The 18,202-nt window shown below is 45.8% G+C and overlaps 1 protein-coding gene across 2 annotated transcripts in view; it reads right to left on the bottom strand.

Moving 5' to 3' along the window:
- The window catches only part of LOC137095240 (sodium/calcium exchanger 2-like), a 144,751-nt gene that overhangs the window by 74,417 nt on the left and 52,132 nt on the right, over positions 1–18,202 (bottom strand). For both annotated transcript variants that reach the window (XM_067461685.1, XM_067461684.1), the window contains exon 2: positions 13,582–15,421. In XM_067461685.1, coding sequence (XP_067317786.1) covers positions 13,582–15,392 — 1,811 coding nt within the window. In that variant the 5' untranslated portion in view covers positions 15,393–15,421. The remainder of the gene's footprint in view (positions 1–13,581; positions 15,422–18,202) is intronic.

Below are 18,202 nucleotides of genomic sequence, written 5' to 3'. Positions count from 1 at the left end.
CCAGAAAATCCTGCAAATCTCTTGGGAAGACAAGTGGACAAATGTCAGCATGCTGGAAGAAGCAAAGACCACCAGCATTGAAGCAATGGTCCTCCACCATCAACTCTGCTGGACCGGCAACGTTGTCATAGAATCATAGAATCAAAGAGTTGGAAGAGACCTCATTGGCCATCCAGTCCAACCCCCTGCCAAGAAGCAGGAATATTGCATTCAAATCACCCCTGACAGATGGCCATCCAGCCTCTGTTTAAAAGCTTCCAAACAAGGACCCTCCACCACACTCTGAGGCAGAGAGTTCCACTGCTGAACGGCTCTCACAGTCAGGAAGTTCTTCCTCATGTTCAGATGGAATCTCCTTTCTTGTAGTTTGAAGCCATTGTTCTGCATCCTGGTCTCCAAGGAAGCAGAAAACAAGCTTGCTCCCTCCTCCCTGTGGCTTCCTCTCACATATTTATACATGGCTATCATATCTCCTCTCAGCCTTCTCTTCTTCAGGCTAAACATGCCCAGCTCCTTAAGCCGCTCCTCATAGGGCTTGTTCTCCAGACCCTTGATCATTTTAGCCGCCCTCTTCTGGACACATTCCAGCTTGTCAATATCTCTCTTGAATTGTGGTGCCCAGAATTGGACACAATATTCCAGGTGTGGTCTAACCAAAGCGAAATAGAGGGGTAGCATTACTTCCCTAGAAGTCCAGATCACCGTCTCCCAAAGCAGTTGCTCTACTCCAAACTCAAGAACGGAAAGGGGAATGTTGGTGGACAGGAAAAGAGATTGAAAGATGGGCTCAAAGCCAACCTTAAAAGCTCTGGCATAGACACTGAGAACTGGGAAGCCCTGGGCCTTCAGCGCTCCAGCTGGAGGTCAGCTGTAACCAGCAGTGCTGCAGAATTTGAAGAGGCACGAATGGAGGGTGAAAGAGAGAAATGTGCCAAGAGGACCCCGACCGAGACCGCCTTCCACCTGGAAACCGATGCCCTCACTGCGGGAGAAGATGCGGGTCAAGAATAGGGCTCCACAGCCACCTACAAACCCACAAAAATAGTCATCAAGGAAGACCATCTTACTCGTCCAACGAGGGATCGCCTAAGTGAGTAAAAAGTAAGTAAGTAAGATCCTGGAAGATTATCCTACTCGTCCAACGAGGGATCATCTAAGTAAAAAGGCAGTAGTAATAGAGGAAGATAGCATTATAAATGGATAGAATCAATCCAGAGAGCAACATTCCCGAGTTTGCACGACCTCGGCTTGCAAGTCTCGGAAGCCTCTCATTCATAGTCACCATAAATCAACATTGGCAAGACAACATTGAACAACAGCAACCTCCAGCCACAGAATTGCAAAGAACGTTGACAACACTCCATTATTAATAACAGCAACAAGAAGTAAATGATAGCTCCAACCATCCTCAATAGATACTTAGCCTCATGTTTAATCAAGGCCTGGCTCAATGGCAGCTTTGGCACAGAGTGCTGCTGAGAGTTTGGCGGAGAAAGCGGGATCAGGAAGAGCGCAGCTGCCCTGCAGAGAAGAGCATTTGGTTTCCCTCCCACAAGGCAGAGAGAGGGCAAACCAATTGGGAATGAGAAGGGACCCTTTGCCTGCAAATGGATCCAGACGATCAGCCACAGAGGAGGAGGAAAAAGGCATCTGGTCTGAATTGGCCAGGAAACAGTTGTGGCACGTGATTCACGTCTTGACTAATCCACACACTCTCTTGCTAGAGAAAAGATATGCCACACAGATGATCGGTAAAGAATCAGCTGTTTACTCTTTGTAATGCAGAGCAACATATATACAGTTGTACGTTTTTCGGGCTGTATAGCAATGTGCCAGAAGCATTCTCTCCTGATGTTTCGCCTGCATCTGTGGCAGACATCTTCAAAGGTTGTGCGGTCCTGTTGGAAACTAGGCTAGTAAGGTTCCTATATCTGTGGAATGTCCAGGATGGGAGAAAGAACTCTTGTCTGTTGGAGGCAAGTGTGAATGTTGCAGTTGGACACCTTGATTGAGTTTTTTTTCCATGTCAGGAGCGACTTGAGAAACTGCGTCGCTTCTGGTGTGAGAGAATTGGCCGTCTGCAAGGATGTTGCCCAGGGGACGCCCAAATGTTTTGATGTTTTACCATCCTTGTGGGAGGCTTCTCTCATGTCCTTGCATGGGGAGCTGGAGCTGATAGAGGGAGCTCATCTGCACGCTCCCTAGATTCGAACCTGCGACCTGTCCATCTTCAGTCCTGCCAGCACAAGGGTTTAACCCATTGTGCCACCGGGGGCTCCGGTAGCTAACAACGTATCCCCCCCCCCCCCGGCAGTAAGACACCAGACCTTGAAACTGCTAGGCCATTAAATGCTAATCAAGGTGGCCAATTGCAACATTCATACCTCACTCAAGCAGACAAGAGTTCTTTTTCCTACCTTGGACATTCCACAGACATATAAACCCCACTTTCCTATTTTCCAACAGACCTCACAATCTCTAGGGATGCCTGCCATAGATGTGGGTGAAATGTCAGGAGAGAATGCTTCTGGAACATGGCCATACAGCCCGAAAAACGTACAACAATCCAGTGATTCCAGCCATGAAAGCCTTTGACAATACAAATATATACAGTCGTATGAACAGTTGCATTGACTCACACAATGTCCTTTGAGAGAGATTCAAATGGTCCTTGAGTGTCCATGTGAAAGATCTTCTTCCAGAAGCAAAAAAATATACAAAATGTCTTGGCAAGCTCCTTGCACAGAAAACCTACACATGTAACTGGGTTGTTTTTCAGGTTTTTCAGGCTGTATGGCCTTGTTCTAAAAGTATTCTCTCCTGACGTTTCACCCACATCTATGGCAAGCATCTTCAGACGTTAAGGGGTCTGTTGGAAACTCCCTCTATCAGCTCCAGCTCCTCATGTGGAGACATGAGAGAAGCCTCCCACAAGGATGATAAAACATCAAATCATCCGGGCGTCCCCTGGGTAACATCCTTACAGATGGCCAATTCTCTCACATCAGAAGCGACTTGCAGTTTCTCAAGTCGTTCCTGACATGACAAAAAAATAGAATTATAGAATCATAGAGTTACAAGAGACCTCATGGGCCATCCAGTCCAACGCCCTGCCAAGAAGCAGGAAAATTGCATTCAAAGCACCCCCGACAGATGGCCATCCAGCTTCTGTTTAAAAGCTTCCAAAGAAGGAGCCTCCACCACACTTCAGGGCATAGAGTCCCACTGCTGAATGGCTCCCACAGTCAGGAAGTTCTTCCTAATGTTCAGGTGGAATCTCCTTTTTTGTAGTTTGAAGCCATTGTTCTGCGTCCTAGTCTCCAGGGCAGCAGAAAATAAGTTTGCTCTCTCCTCCCTATGACTTCCTCTCACATATTTATACACAGCTAGCTATCATGTCTCCTCTCAGCCTTCTCTTCTTCAGGCTAAACATGCCCAGCTCTTTAAGCTGCTCCTCATAGGGCTTGTTTCTAGTTACGTTATTGTTTTTATTACTGATGTATTGTGGGCTCAGCCTCATGTAAGCCGCACCAAGTCCCTTGGGAGATGGTAGAGGGATATAAATAAAGTTACTGTTGTTGTTGTTGTTGTTGTTGTTGTTGTTGTTGTTGTTATGTGTTTTGACCACCTTGGGGCAGGGACTAAATCTTTGGTCGACAATGACACATAATTCATACAGGTCTGACATTTGAGATCTTACTTGTGAGTATGCTGATTTGAGAGAGAAAGTCCTTCCAAAGTTCTTAGTCAGCCTTGGTCTAAGTGGCGGCACACCTTCCTTCTCTGAGCATCGATGCACAGAGCACAGGGTCACTGAGCACATCATGTGCCTTGACAAAGCCCTCCTCTTTCTCTTTAGCGCCGTTCCCACATTTCCCGTGCCCACGCTCATATCAGCCTTGCAGTGACAACCTGCCAGGAGTCCTGCCACCACCAATCACCGCAGTGACAGCTGGCATCGGTTTGGCACAGGCTACCTTCATGTATAATATATATTGTTTTGAAATTGTTTAGGGTTGTGAGAAGAAAACCTGTCCTCCTTGAAATTTACAACCGAGCTACTCCTCTACACAACGCGCCACCTGCGCCATCCAATTCCAAACTCAGAATCCAGATCAGGAGGAAAAACACCGATTTGCCTCCCTGACTGGCATCCTCGGCTCGTTTCTCCCGTTGCCTTGAAAGTGGTGACAGCCCTTAGCAACTCCTACAATTTTATCGCAAGCAGTTGGAGTTCTGGAGATTTAGCTCTCAGCAGTGTCTTTTAAAAATAAGACTGAGTTGATGGCCCTCTCTCGTGAAGCGAAGCGGAGAGAGAGGTCCAGGAACACTTGCTGGAAGGGGTGTAATGGAAGGTCTCCATATGCAGGCAGAAAAAGCAAAATGGAAAAACCCATTTGAGACCACATGCAGCCCCTCCCCACCACATCTCTCTATCAATAAAGCTAAAAAAATAAAATTTTAAATAATAATAATAATAATAATAATAATAATAATAATCGGAGCCAGAATTGAAAAGTCGACAACAGATCCCAAGTGTAGACTCTGCAAGGAAGTAGATGAAATAATAGATCACATCCTCAGCTGCTGCAAGAAGATCACACAGACAGACTACAAGCAGAGGCACAACACCGTTGCTCAGATGATTCATTGGAACTTGTGCCACAAACACCATCTGCCTGCAACAAAGAACTGGTGGGATCACAAGCCGGAAAAAATTACAGAAAATGAACGTGTCAAACTACTCGGGGACTTCCGAATTCAGACTGACAGAGTTTGGGGGCACAAGACTCCTGACCTCACGACCGTGTTAAAAAACAAAGTATGGATCCTCGATGTTGCGATCCCAGGTGACAGCAGGACTGAAGAGAAACAACTGGAAAAGCTGACACGATATGAGGATTTAAAAATCGAACTGCAAAAAACCTGGCACAAGCCAGTCAAGGTGGTCCCTGTGGTGCAGTGCCTAAAGACCTTGGCCTGCACTTAAACACAATCAGCGCTGACAAGATTACCATCAGCCAACTGCAGAAGGCCACCTTACTGGGATCTGCACGCATTATTTGCCGATACATCACACAGTCCTAGACACTTGGGAAGTGTCCGACGTGTGATCCAATACAACAGCCAGCAGAGTGATCTTGTTTGCTGTGGACTCATCTTGTGTTTCAAATAATAATAATAATAATAATAATTATAATTATTATTATTATTATTATTATTATTTGTATACTGCTCTATCTCCCTGAGGGGACTCAGGGCTGTTTCCAACATAGGAAAAGCATTGCACTTATATACATGCATATTGAAGATTTATTTAAAAAATCATTAAAGACTATATAATATACTCATACTATATAATATAATATATATAATATAATATAATATATAATCATACTATATAATATAATATAATATAATCATACTATATAACACACACACATATGTAAATTAAAAGCCAGTTCAGCACTATTTCCTGGGTTGGAGAAAGAATTCTTGTCTGTTGGAGGTAAGTGTGAATGTTGCAGTTGGCCAATTTGATTAGCATTGAATGGCCTTGCAGCTTCAAAGAGGTTAGATGGTTATCTGTTAGGAGTGTTTTGATTGCGTCTTCCTGCCTGGTGGAATGGGGTTGAATTGAATGTCTCTTGGGGTCTCTTCCAAATCTATGATTCTATACGTCTGGAAGGAAACTGGACTCCTGACATGGACAATAAGTTAAATTTGAGCCAACAATGTCATGTAGTGGCAAAAAAAGCCAATGGGATTTTGGCCTGCATAAATAGGAGTATAGTGTCTAGATCCAAGAAATTCATGCTCCCCCTCTATTCTGCCTTGGTCAAACCACAACTGAAATACTGTGTCCAATTCTGGGCACCACATTTGAAGGGAGATGTTGACAAGCTGGAATGTGTCCAGAGGAGGGCGACTAAAATGATCAAGGGTCTGGAGAACAAGCCCTATGAGGAGCAGCTTAAAGAGCTGGACATGTTTAGCCTGAAGAAGAGAAGTGTGACGGCGTGTCTGGCCCCACTTGTATGTGAATGTACAGTTGAATTGTTTGGCTATCTACTGCTTTCTATCAATGTTGTTTTGCACCGGTTGAATTGCTCCCCCAGCCCAATTGTTTGGCTCCGCCCCTTCCTGGAGAAGAGAGCAGTGCTTTCTTTTCATTCCACCATCAAACAACTCAACAGATGGACGTGAGAAAAGCTTGGCTCTAAAGCCCTCAGTCAAATCATCTCTTATCACCAATTCTTAAGTTTGTACTCTTAAGATTAATTCTTCATGCCCAGTTCACCCTGGACGACGTTGCGGAATCTTAAGCACCTTCAAACCAGTCCTTTGGCATCGAGAGGAAGACTTTGGCCTTCAATATAGGTCATTGGACTGGGGTTGTGAACGTTCAGACTTTCACAGCCATTGAGAAAGAGGGAACTTGGAAAGCTTCTCAGCTGGAAAACTCCTTGGACCCAAGACTTCAGAGACTGTAATGTATATTTTCTTTACCCCCCTTTTGGAACATCAAGTTTGTGCCTAAGAAAGATAACTCATTGTGAACAATAAAGACTATTTTGAGTTATCTATGATGTCTTGATCCTTGAGAGCTCCAGTTCTCTAAAGGAGGGCAAAAAGCAATCCCCTGGGGAAAAGATGCCACGTCCATGTTTCTTTCAGTAAGAAGTATACCCCCAGGCGCAACGGCATAAGAAGGCTGAGAGGAGACATGATGAGGGTCATGTATAAATATGTGAGAGGAAGCCACAGGGAGGAGGGAGCAAGCTTGTTTTCTGCTGCCCTGGAGACTAGGACGTGGAGTAATGGCTTCAAACTACAGGAAAGGAGATGAATGAGCACATATCCCCATACCATGTCCATCCCAGTACAGATCTGTCCCAGAGTATCTTGACGTGTTCATTTTCTGTAACTTTTTCCAGCTTGTGATCCCACCAGTCCTTTGTCGCAGGCAGATGGTATTTGTGGCACAAGTTCCAGTGAATCATCTGAGCAATGGTGTTATGCCTCTGCTTGTAGTCTGTCTGCACAATCTTCTTGCAGCAGCTGAGGATGTGATCTATAGTTTCATCTGCTTCTTTGCAGTCTACATTTGGGATCTGTCATCGACTTTTCAATTCTGGCTTTGATGGCATTGGTTCTAATGGCTTCTTTCTTCTTCTTCTTCTTCTTCTTCTTCTTAACGGTTCTGGCCCAAGTTACCTATCCGAACGCATCTCCACCTATGAACCTACTAGGACTTTAAGATCTTCTGGGGAGGCCCTGCTCTCGATCCCACCTGCAACACACGCACGTTTGGCGAGGGACAGGGCCTTCTCAGTGGTGGCCCCTCGGCTGTGGAACGCCCTTCCTACGGACATTAGATAGGCCCCCTCATTAATGGTATTTCGGAGAAAAGTGAAAACCTGGTTATTTGAGCAGGCGTTTGGATAGGCAGTGCAATGAATACAGGAAAACGGAACTACGCATGACGAGCTGGATCATGATTCTAGTTATGAGATGCTAATGAGTTGTTTACTGATGTGTAATTACCTAGTATATTATTGTGTTAATTGTTTTTAAATGGTTTGTATGATGCTAGCATTGAATTTTTGCTCCTGTTTGTTGTTAACCGCGTTGAGTCGCCTAAGGGCTGAGAAACTGCGGTATACAAATAAAATAAATAAATTATTATTATTATTATTATTATTATTATTATTCCACCTGAACATGAGGAAGAACTTCCTGACTGTGAGAGAAGTTCAGCAGTGGAACTCTCTGCCTCGGAGTGTGGTGGTTACTCCTTCTTTAGAGGCTTTTAAGCAGAGGCTGATGGCCATCTGTCGGGGATGCTTTGAATGCGATTTTCCTGCTTCTTGGACGAATGGGATTGGCCTGGATGGCCCACAAGGTCTCTTCCAACTCTATGATTCTAACTGCCATTGGATGCTGGGTCTCTTCCTTCCTTTCTGAGAGTGCCTCTTCTTATATGATGGCAAGAGTTTCCATGCAGAGAAAGCAGATGAAGACATAGACAAAATGCTTGGAAATGTAATGAAAATAGAAGCGAAGATGTTTTTCAGTGGCATCCACATGACTATAGAGATGTTTACTGCATCCTATGGTCCCTAGCGTATGAAAAGATGGTGGAATCAGTGCTGTTCCAATGGGCTATCATTACTTATCCCCTTTTTTACGCCTCCGCACCAAATCGTTTTGCCTTCCAGTGGTTTGCACTCTCCCCTACCCACACTGTCTCTCTCTTATTCTCTCCCTCTCTAATCCAGAAACGACAAAAGCGAGCCATTAATAAAAAGACAACCTGTCAGCACCTCGGTAATGCCAGGCATTAAAAATACAGGAGACCTTTCTCCCCTCTCTTGGCTGGCCAGCCCAGGAATGAATCATGCTGGAATGGGAAGGGAAGATAAGAAAAGAGGCCAGAAGGCAAAAATGGAGCAATCGCTATTGTGGTTCCGGCCGGCATTCATTTCCTTTCTGATGGGGATGCCTTCCTAGCAATGGACAGCGAGGAAAAAGTGGACGAAGAGGCAGAGATGGGACTGTTACCACGACAAGGCCGGTCATTCCCGTTCACACTATGAATTAAATTCCCTTCTTCTTCTTTCGTCTCCTGCACTACAACACCTGCACGTTAATTCTTTCCCCTCTCCGTGGCTTGTCAGCAACAGAACCAGATTAGGCTAATGCTGATGAACTGGAGGCTTGAAGCATCATCAAGAGTGACAAATCAATAGCAATTTATGACTCTTTGGAGCTTGGCAAAGCAGGGAAGGCAGGCGGCAGCTGAAGTGCGGGTGGGAAGAGACGAAATGTTCCGGCAGCAGAGAAAAATGCCTCCCCAGAGTCTTGCAAAGGAGATGGGAAGCAAAAGGGCTGGGATCTCTAGGGAAAGGTGTTGGACATGCCTCAGGCTGTCCCCAGCCCTAGATCTTCACAATGTCGCTCTTTTTCTTCTCCTCTTCTTGTTCCATTTGTTGTTGTTTATTCGTGCAGTCACTTCCGACTCTTCATGACCTCCTGGACCATCCCAGGCCAGAGCTCCCTGCTGGTCATCACCAGCTCAGCTCTTTCACAGTCAAGCCAGTCACTTGAAGGATACCACCCATCCATCTTGCCCTTGGTCGGCCCCTCTTCCTTTTTCCTTCCATTTTCCCCAGCATCATTCTCTTCTCCAAGCTTTCCTGTCTTCTCACTATGTGCAGCGCACCCAAATACCTGGGAGTCACTCTGGACCGTGTTGCTGTGTTGCAGCAACACCGGAAGCACTCCAAGTGGCCAGATACTGGTCAAAGGACATTTAACCAGCTACCAAACTCACAAGTTGTGTATTTTTCTGTTTGTTTGCTTTGTTCTGTTAGAAATGTAATATAATGGACTGGTTGCTCTGACACGACAAATAAATAAAATACTCTGGACCGTGCTCTGACCTACAAGAACCACTGCCTGAATATCAATCAAAAGGTGAGTGCTGGAAACAATATCATACGAAAGCCGACTGGCACAACCTGGGGATCACAACCAGACACAGTGAAGACATCTGCCCTTGCGCTATGCTACTCTGCTGCTGAGTATGCATGCCCAGTGTGGAACGCATCTCACCATGCTAAAACAGTGGATGTGGCTCTTAATGAGACATGCTGCATTATCACGGGGTGTCTGCACTCTATACCACTGGAGAAATTACACTGCTTAGCCGGTATTGCACCACCTGACATCCGCCAGGAGGTAGTAGCCAATAGTGAAAGGATCAAGGCAGTGACATCTCCAGACCATCCCTTGTTTGGGTATCACCCAGCACGTCAACGACTTAAATCAAGAAATAGTTTTCTAAGATCTACAGATCACCCCAGCAAGCGAGAGTCCAAAAGTGGCAGGCTCAAACCAGTATCTGGAACACCCCAGCAAGCGAGAGTCCAAAAGTGGCAGGCTCAAACCCAGAACCTCATTCAATGGCTGATACCAAATGAGAGACTCCCCCCTGGGCACACAGAAAACGGGGCGACTTGAAAGGCGCTGAACAGACTGCGCTCTGGCCCCACGAGATGCAGAGCCAATCTTAAGAAATGGGGCCACAAAGTGGAATCCACCAAATGCGAGTGTGGAGAAGAGCAAACCACTGACCACCTGGTGCAATGCAACATCCAAACTCGTCCATATTAATCCTCTGCCATCCCACTTTTGCAGCTGCGTTTAAAATGTCCTGAGTTCTCTATCCTTCTCTAGCTTAGCAGTAAGATTACTTCAGTTGCTGTAAACTGAGTTCAAAAGTGCAAGAAATGGCAATCCATTAACTTTGTAGGGGTGAATAGGACAGGATAGGATAGAATAGAGTGTTATTTATTTATTTATTTATTTATTTATTTATTTATGGCATTTCTACCCTGCCTTTCTCTTACTTACTTACTTAGGTGATCTGAATAAGATTGTCCTCCAAGTTCGGTGTACTGGAGGTTGGTACGTAGGTGACTGTGGAGCCTTATTCTTGATCCGCATGTTCTCCCGCACTGAGGGCATCGGTTTCCAGGTGGAAGGCAGTCCGGGTCAGGATTGGCTTGATGCGCCTTCCTCTTGGCACGTTTCTCTCTTTTGCCCTCCATTTGTGCCTCTTCAAATTCTACAGCACTGCTGGTCACAGCTGACCTCCAGCAAGAGCACTCAAGGGCCAGGGCTTCCCAGTTCTCGGTGTACACAGCAAACAAGATTATTATGCTGTCTTTTGTATTTGATCACCAGTCGGACACTTCCCAAGTGTCTAGGACTGTGGGATGTATCGGCAAATAATGTGTGCAGATCCCAGTTGGGTGGCCTTTTGCAGCTGACAGGTGGTGATTTTGTCAGTGCCGATTGTTTTTAAGTGCAAGCCAAGGTCTTTAGTCACTGCACCCAGTGTACTGATCATTACTGCGACCACCTTTATTGACTTGTGCCAGAGTCTTTGCAATCTGATCTTTAATAATTATTACTGCCATTGTTGTTATTGTTGTTGTTATTAATTGTAGCCATATTTCCAAAGAACCATTAACTAAGTTCCTGCATCTTATAAGCTGTTAACACCTGATCTTCTTGGCCACAACTTTGATATCATGTTTGGTATAATGTTTAATAGTTCCTTATTTAGTACATGTGTATGTTGTTTGTTTCCATTTCCATATCGTTCTCTTTTTCTGATTCTGTTTGTTTGTTTTTATGCTCTTTTTGTGTGTAGATCATTTGCATTAAACCTAATAATATATATGTATCAGGAATAAACAAACACACAGTTCTCAATTTCCCTGCTTAGCCAGATTGGCTGAACTCCTAGGATTTTAAAACCACATGTACACACACACAAAACACTTTTTTTGGAACCTCGCCTAGGAAAAAAGTCGCACAAAATTATTGCTTTAATTCGCCGAGTCCCGGTCTAAAGCAAAGCTTTCCAAATGAAATTTCTTATACCGTATAATGAGTAAAATTGCAGCCTTCCCCTTGACTCACTTTCCCATTCTCTTGCTCTAATAAAACTTCCATTTTTTAAATTATGTGGCAGCTGGGGAGAAAGGTTTGGCTGCATCGGGGTAGGAATGGTTTCCCCTCCGCTTGCAATGCACAAAGTTATCAAGGGTTTCAAATAAAATCAGGGCTCTTGATCGCTTTGACAGTCTGCCACCCGCTTAGCCCCCCAATGATTTTGCAGCAGACGAAGGAAAATGGAAACAGCAATTAAAGGCACTGCGATTGCCACCGGCTCCTGCTTTCCAAATACCAGGCGTCCATTGAAAGCGGACAAAACGGTGAGCCAGTGAATATGAAAGATATATCGAAAAACTGCTTGCCTTCAAAGGGCCTGTTGTATGTTAGCCTGTTCAACTTGTGATTGTGTCTGATGTTTATGATTGGAATGGGGATGATGTTCCTGACGGTGGGCTTGGACCTGGGGATGAGGGTTTGCCTGGGCCTGAGTTAAGCTTAGATGAGAGACCCGAGCTGTCACAAGATTCACAAGGTCACATTCCTGGGAGGGGCCCTTCACAGTCTTTCTCAGAGCAACTGTCAGGTGCAGAAGTTAATGACAGTCAAGTTACTGAGAGTGTAGATAGAAAGCAAGGCTTTTGTAAACAGTGACAGAGTGCTCAGGCGCAAAGAAGATCAGTTTGTTTACAGGAAAAGAGAGATAAGAAACCTTTATCTGGTGGTAAGGTCAAGAGAAATACTTTCCTTTCAGTTTCGGGATCTGGAAAAGTCTTATACTGATTCATGGGAAAGAGTTGCCTCAGCTGGGTCAATGTTGGAATTTCATTATGGTCTTTGCTTTCAAGTGCTCTAGGTTTCATGTACCAAGTTTTTGCCAAGCTCCTGATTTGTGTATTGGATTTCTCATGCTGCCTTGTTTCATGGATTCTTGTGCCTGTTTCATGGCTTTTTATAGCCATAGATCTTGTTTTGCCTTGAAACTCATGGACAGGGGCGGCTCAACCCATTACGCAAAGTAAGCATTTGCAGTATAGTTGATTTTGCCCAGGGGCGCTCTTGGCTCTTGGGGGAAAATTCTGAACTCCACCAATGATGGAATCGAACCAAATATGACACACAGAACTCCCATGATGAACAGAAAATATATATATCAATGATTGGTTGGGTGGGGGGCGGCGCCAAAATACTGTTTGCTTACCGTTGAAAATTACCTAGGGCCACCTCTGCTCATGGACTTACCTTTGTTTTGGAACTTTACTGCTTTTGCTAATTTTATTGCTTTCCCTACTTATATTCTTCAGTAAACTACTTGCTGATTTTACCCAGCTGGTGTGGTGTTTAAGGTCAGAGGTGCTCCTGCTCTGGTGTACGACGGGGCCATTGAATCCATGGATGGAGAATCCCATTGATACAGAGAGTCAACTACTCTTTCTTTACATAGTGGTCAGTCCTCTTTCGTTTTTACCCGGTTTGGGTCCCCAGATGTTATTGAATGACAACTCCCATCACTTTTGATTATCCACCATGAAGACTTAGGATAATGGGAATGGCAACCCAACAGCACTTGTGGCATTGAGGTTGGGGGAAGGTTAAAGGACATTGTGAATGAAGCCAGTCACCACATCCACAAATCTTGCATCTACATTCAATCCCCACTCTCCTAACTCAACAAAGCAAACTGCAGCCTTCCAGATGTTACTACATTACAACTCCCATCAGCTCTAGCCATGATGTCTAATAAGGAGGAATACAGGAGTTGTAGTTCAACGATTGGAGGGACACATCAAGTGACATTGTGAGCCGGATTTGGCCCAAGGGCCTTGAGTTTGACATATATGATATAGCCTGACCCATTGATAGAAGTATGTTCAACATTGAATGCAAGCCCACGTTGTGCCCATAGTACATCTGTCATTTAAAAATCCTGGTAAAAATACATCTTCTCAATTGTATAAAAAATGAATATAAGATGAAATTAATATAAGATGGATACAAGGTTCTCATGTCGCTTCTCTTCCACGTTGTTTAAAAATATTTTTTCAATCTTATGTGTAAAACAAATCCATATGGCAAGCTGTTGCATCACAAAGACAGGCACCATATACTTACACTGTTTCGTCGTCCTTGAATTCCAGCTCCCCGCAGGAGTCTTCGTAGTCCACACCTCCTCCTCGCGCAGTACCTTCCACCGTCTGGTAAGGAACCATCACAGTCCCCCGAGCTCCTGAACTCCGGATCACCTTGACCTCCATGGTCCCCTGGCACTCGCTGACCCTCAACAGTTTATCCTGGAAGGTAAAGATGCCGGCGTGGTCATCGTCCAAGATGGTTACAGTGGCCACCAAGGGGGCCACAAGCCGGCCCTTGGGGTGGTCGGCGGAGTCCGACTCAAACATACCCTCAGCATCGCCCACCCGCAAGTTGAGCAGCCGGACAAAGAAATGCTCATCCTCTTCAAAGATATCATCATCTATGATGCCGATCTTGAGTTCCTTTTGGGTCTCGCCAGGTTTGAAGATCAACGTCCCCTCGCTGTACTCGTAATCTGAGCCCGCTTTGGCAGAACCATCCTCTGTCTTGTAGTCCACATAGAAAGTGTTATAGGTATCCTCAGCCTGTTCACAGGCCACGGTTAAAGTAACTGAGCCACAATTCTCCAAGCAGTGGTACATGCAGGGCTCGAAGAAGATTTTGCTGTAGTTCTCTTCCACTTCTGCCTCTGAGGGCACTTCTAGCAGGTTGGCAGACTTCTTAGAGTATTCAGAAACGTGCTTCTTGAGGATGTTTCCGGCCCCGGTCATCATGCGGGTTGCCTGGATGCGGTAGAAAGCTCGGCTTTTCTGCTGGTGCAAGAGGGCATAATAGTTGGCCATCTCCACTAGCTGTTCCAGTTCTTTGTCTGGGTGCTTCTGTTTCAGGTCTTTGAGGATCTGGATGACCTCTTTGCGGCTCTCATCCAACTCTTTCTCCTCTTGGGTGGTGATCGGGAGTGGGGCAACGGAGGCTGCGCTCCCATCTATGAAGACGCTCTCCCGGTGGTCGTTGGCCACAAAGCCCCCATCCATCTCTATCCCCTTGGGAAACTCACCTTCTGTCCCAATTATGATGCCGCTGCGTGGGTCGGCCCTATACCTCTTATAGACGTACTTGTAGAAGAGCAGGCGCTTGTCAGCCATCCAGGCAAAGACAACACAGACGGGGAAGAAGACGAGGGTAAGTAAGGCCTCCCAGACTTGCACGATCCCAGGAGAGAAGACGGCCAAGATCAGGTACAACCAAATGTAGGCAAAGATGCTCCAGGAAGCAGTGACGAAGAAGACTCTCAGGTGCTTGATCTTGCGGACTTCCCCATTCGGGATGACGTAGACACACACGGCAATGACCACAAACATGTTGAAGGCAGCACTGCCCACAATGGTTCCAGGACCCAGTTCACCAGCTTGGAAGTTATGGCCACAAACTTCTATGACAGAGAGAAGGATCTCAGGTGCGGATGAGCCCAAGGCCATGAGAGTGAGGTTGGAGACCGTCTCGTTCCAGATCCGCACCGTGCCAATGCTTGTCTCACCGTTGGATTTGGTGATGGTGATTTCCTTCTCCTTGGAGGTGATCACCTCAATGGAGGCCATGAAACGATCGGCAATGATGGAGACCCCCAGGAACATGTACATCATGGCAACAAAGTAGACAATCGCCCTGGCAGCCTTGTCTCCAAAGGAAGGGTTGTCTGGCTGCCAAACGGGGAGGATAACTCCTGGTAAGCATTTGGTGACCCCTTCACATGGGTTGCTGCTGTTGGCCTCCAGCTCAGGATTGTAAGCTTCAGCCCAGGAGGCATTCTCTGTGAGGAGGACTGAAGCGACCAAGACCTTGGCAAAAGAGCAAGTGGACAGCCACCATCCCCAGCGTGATAGCAGCATCCTTCTCGGGTGGTTGAGATCAATGGGATCTGATTGGGAAGAGAAGGAAAAGAAACATGGTAAGTGAGTTAAGTAAAGAGCTGCTGTTACCTTAAAATGTAGCAGAGCTGGCAATGTGATCCTTGCAAAATGGGACCAATCCACAATGGGACTGATTCAGTGCATCGATCTCAGTTATCCTGATGTGAAATTACATCAGTGGTTCCCAGCCTGTGATCTGTGGACCACCAGTGGTCCACAAGAACTAAAATATGGCATCACTGTTACTACACCATTTCAACAAGAGCTGAGTCTTATTAAATATGGGTTTCTGTGGGTGATTAGATGGTGACTACTGGATATGTTCTTATCAGAAGCTAGAGCTGATGTGGCCTATCCAATGTGATTTTCTGAATCAGCATCCCAAATAACCAAACCGAATCTAAAGTTGACCAACACTGATTTGTAACCCTTTTGGTACTAATGTGGGAAAGTGGTGCCTGGTCAAAGTTGTCCCTCGTCAAAGTGGTCATGGGTCAAAGTGGTCCATGGTCAAGTACTCCCTGGTCAAAGTGGTCCCTGGTCACGATGGTCCCTGGTCAAAGTAGTCCCTGGTCAAAGTGGTCCCTGGTAAAAGTAGTCCCTGGTAAAGTGGTCCCCGGTCAAAGTGGTCCCTGGTCAAAGTGGTCCCTGGTCAAGGTGGTCCCTGGTCAAAGTGGCCCCTGGTAAAAGTGTTCCTGGTCAAAGTAGTCCCTGGTAAAGTGGTCCCTGGTAAAAGTAGTCCCTGGTAAAGTGGTCCCAGTTTACAGTGATCCCTGGTCAAGTAGTCCCTGGTCAATTGGTCCCTGGTCAAAATGGTCCCTGGTAAAGTGGTCCCAGTTCAAAGTGATCCCTGGTCAAGTAGTCCCTGGTCAAAGTGGTCCCTGGTCAATTGGTCCCTGGTCAAAGTGGTCCCAGTTCAAAGTAATCCCTGGTCAAGTAGCCCCTGGTCAATTGGTCCCTGGTCAAAATGGTCCCTGGTCAGGTGGTCACAGATCAAAGTGATCATGGGTCAAAGTGGTCCCTGGTCAGGTGGTGACAGATCCAAAGTGATCATGGATCAAAGTGGTCCCTGGTCAAAGTGGTCAAGAGATCCCTAGTCAATGTGGTCCATGGTCAAGTGGTCCCAGGTCAAAGTGATCCCTGCTCAAAGTGGTCATGGGTCAAAGTGGTCCCTGGTCAAATCATCCCTGGTCAAATGGTTCCTGGTCAAAAAATGATTGGGAACCACCGAAATACATCAATCCCAATGCATTTGGTCACAGATCAAAAACAAAAAGTAAAGAAATGCCCCTTACTCTGTATTGTTGAAGGCTTTCATAGCCGGAATCACTGGGTTGCTGTGAGTTTTCCAGGCTGTATGGCCATGTTCCAGAAGCATTCCTTCCTGGCATTTCACCTGCATCTATGGCAGGCATCCTCAGAGGTTGTGAGGTTTGTTGGAAATATATAAATCCCATTCTCCTAGTTTCCAACAGACCTCACAACCTCTGAAGTTGCCTGCCATAAGATACAGGCAAAACGTCAAGAGAGAATGCTTCTGGAACATGGCCATACAGCCCGGAAAACTCACAACAACCCACCCCTTACTCCATTTTTGAAAACCTGGCAACACTATAGTGCATTACAGGATGTGCATATGTAGGCTAAGTCTTTGCAAGGATCATCTCTTGTGTGGGTGTGTGTTGAGGAAGAACACCTAGACAATTAAGCAATTAAGCTTGAGCCACTCCCTGCATGGAGTATATCATGAGGAGTGTTTCCTTGATGTATTCAGGTGATCAAATGATTGAGAAGAGACCGGATGGGACCTATGGACTTACTACAGGACTTGCTGAAGTTCTGAACCATTTACTTCAAGACTCCTTGCACCATTGAAGAAGCAAAGAATGCATGGTTTTAAGGCATTGGACTTTGTGTGAGTTATTTTGCTGCAAAGGACTGAGTTTATTTTCAAGGCTGGTTATTTTGTAAAGCTGCATATTTATCTCTGACTACTCAAGAGTAATAAATTGTGGCAAGTTCTTGGTGGGATGGGCATCCCAAGCCACCTTGTCTCTCTCCTGAGGACTCTGTACAAGGACCAAGTAGCAACAGTCAGAACTGACCACGGAGGAACAGACGGGTTCAAGATTGGGAAAGGCGTACGGCAAGGCTGCATCCTCTCACCCAACCTTTTTAACTTGTATGCAGAACACATCATGCGATGTGCGGGGCTGGATGAATGCAAAGCTGGGGTGAAAATTGCTGGAAGAAACATTAACAACCTCAGATATGCAGATGACACCACTCTGATGGCCGAAAGCGAGGAGTAGCTGAGGAGCCTTCTAATCAAGGTGAAAGAAGAAAGCGCAAAAGCCGGGTTGCAGCTAAACATAAAAAAAACCCAAGATTATGGCAACAAGAATGATTGACAACTGGAAAATAGAGGGAGAAAATGTGGAGGCCGTGACAGACTTTGTATTTCTAGGCGCAAAGATGACTGCAGATGCAGACTGTGGCCAGGAAATCAGAAGATGCTTACTTCTTGGGAGGAGAGCAATGTCCAATCTTGATAAAATAGTAAAGAGCAGAAACATCAGACTGGCAACAAAGATCCGCCTAGTCAAAGCCATGGTATTCCCTGTAGTAACCTACGGATGTGAGAGCTGGACCTTAGGGAAGGCTGAGCCAAGGAAGAGAGATGCTTTTGAGCTGTGGTGTTGGAGGAAAGTTCTGAGAGTGCCTTGGACTGAGAGAAGATCCAACCAGTCCATCCTCCAGGAAATAAAGCCTGGCTGCTCATTGGAGGG

Source organism: Anolis sagrei, chromosome Y (genome assembly GCF_037176765.1).
Source record: "Anolis sagrei isolate rAnoSag1 chromosome Y, rAnoSag1.mat, whole genome shotgun sequence".
NCBI classification, from domain to species: domain Eukaryota; kingdom Metazoa; phylum Chordata; class Lepidosauria; order Squamata; family Dactyloidae; genus Anolis; species Anolis sagrei.
Note: the sequence above shows the minus strand (reverse complement) of the source record. Positions and strands in the feature narration are given on the sequence as shown.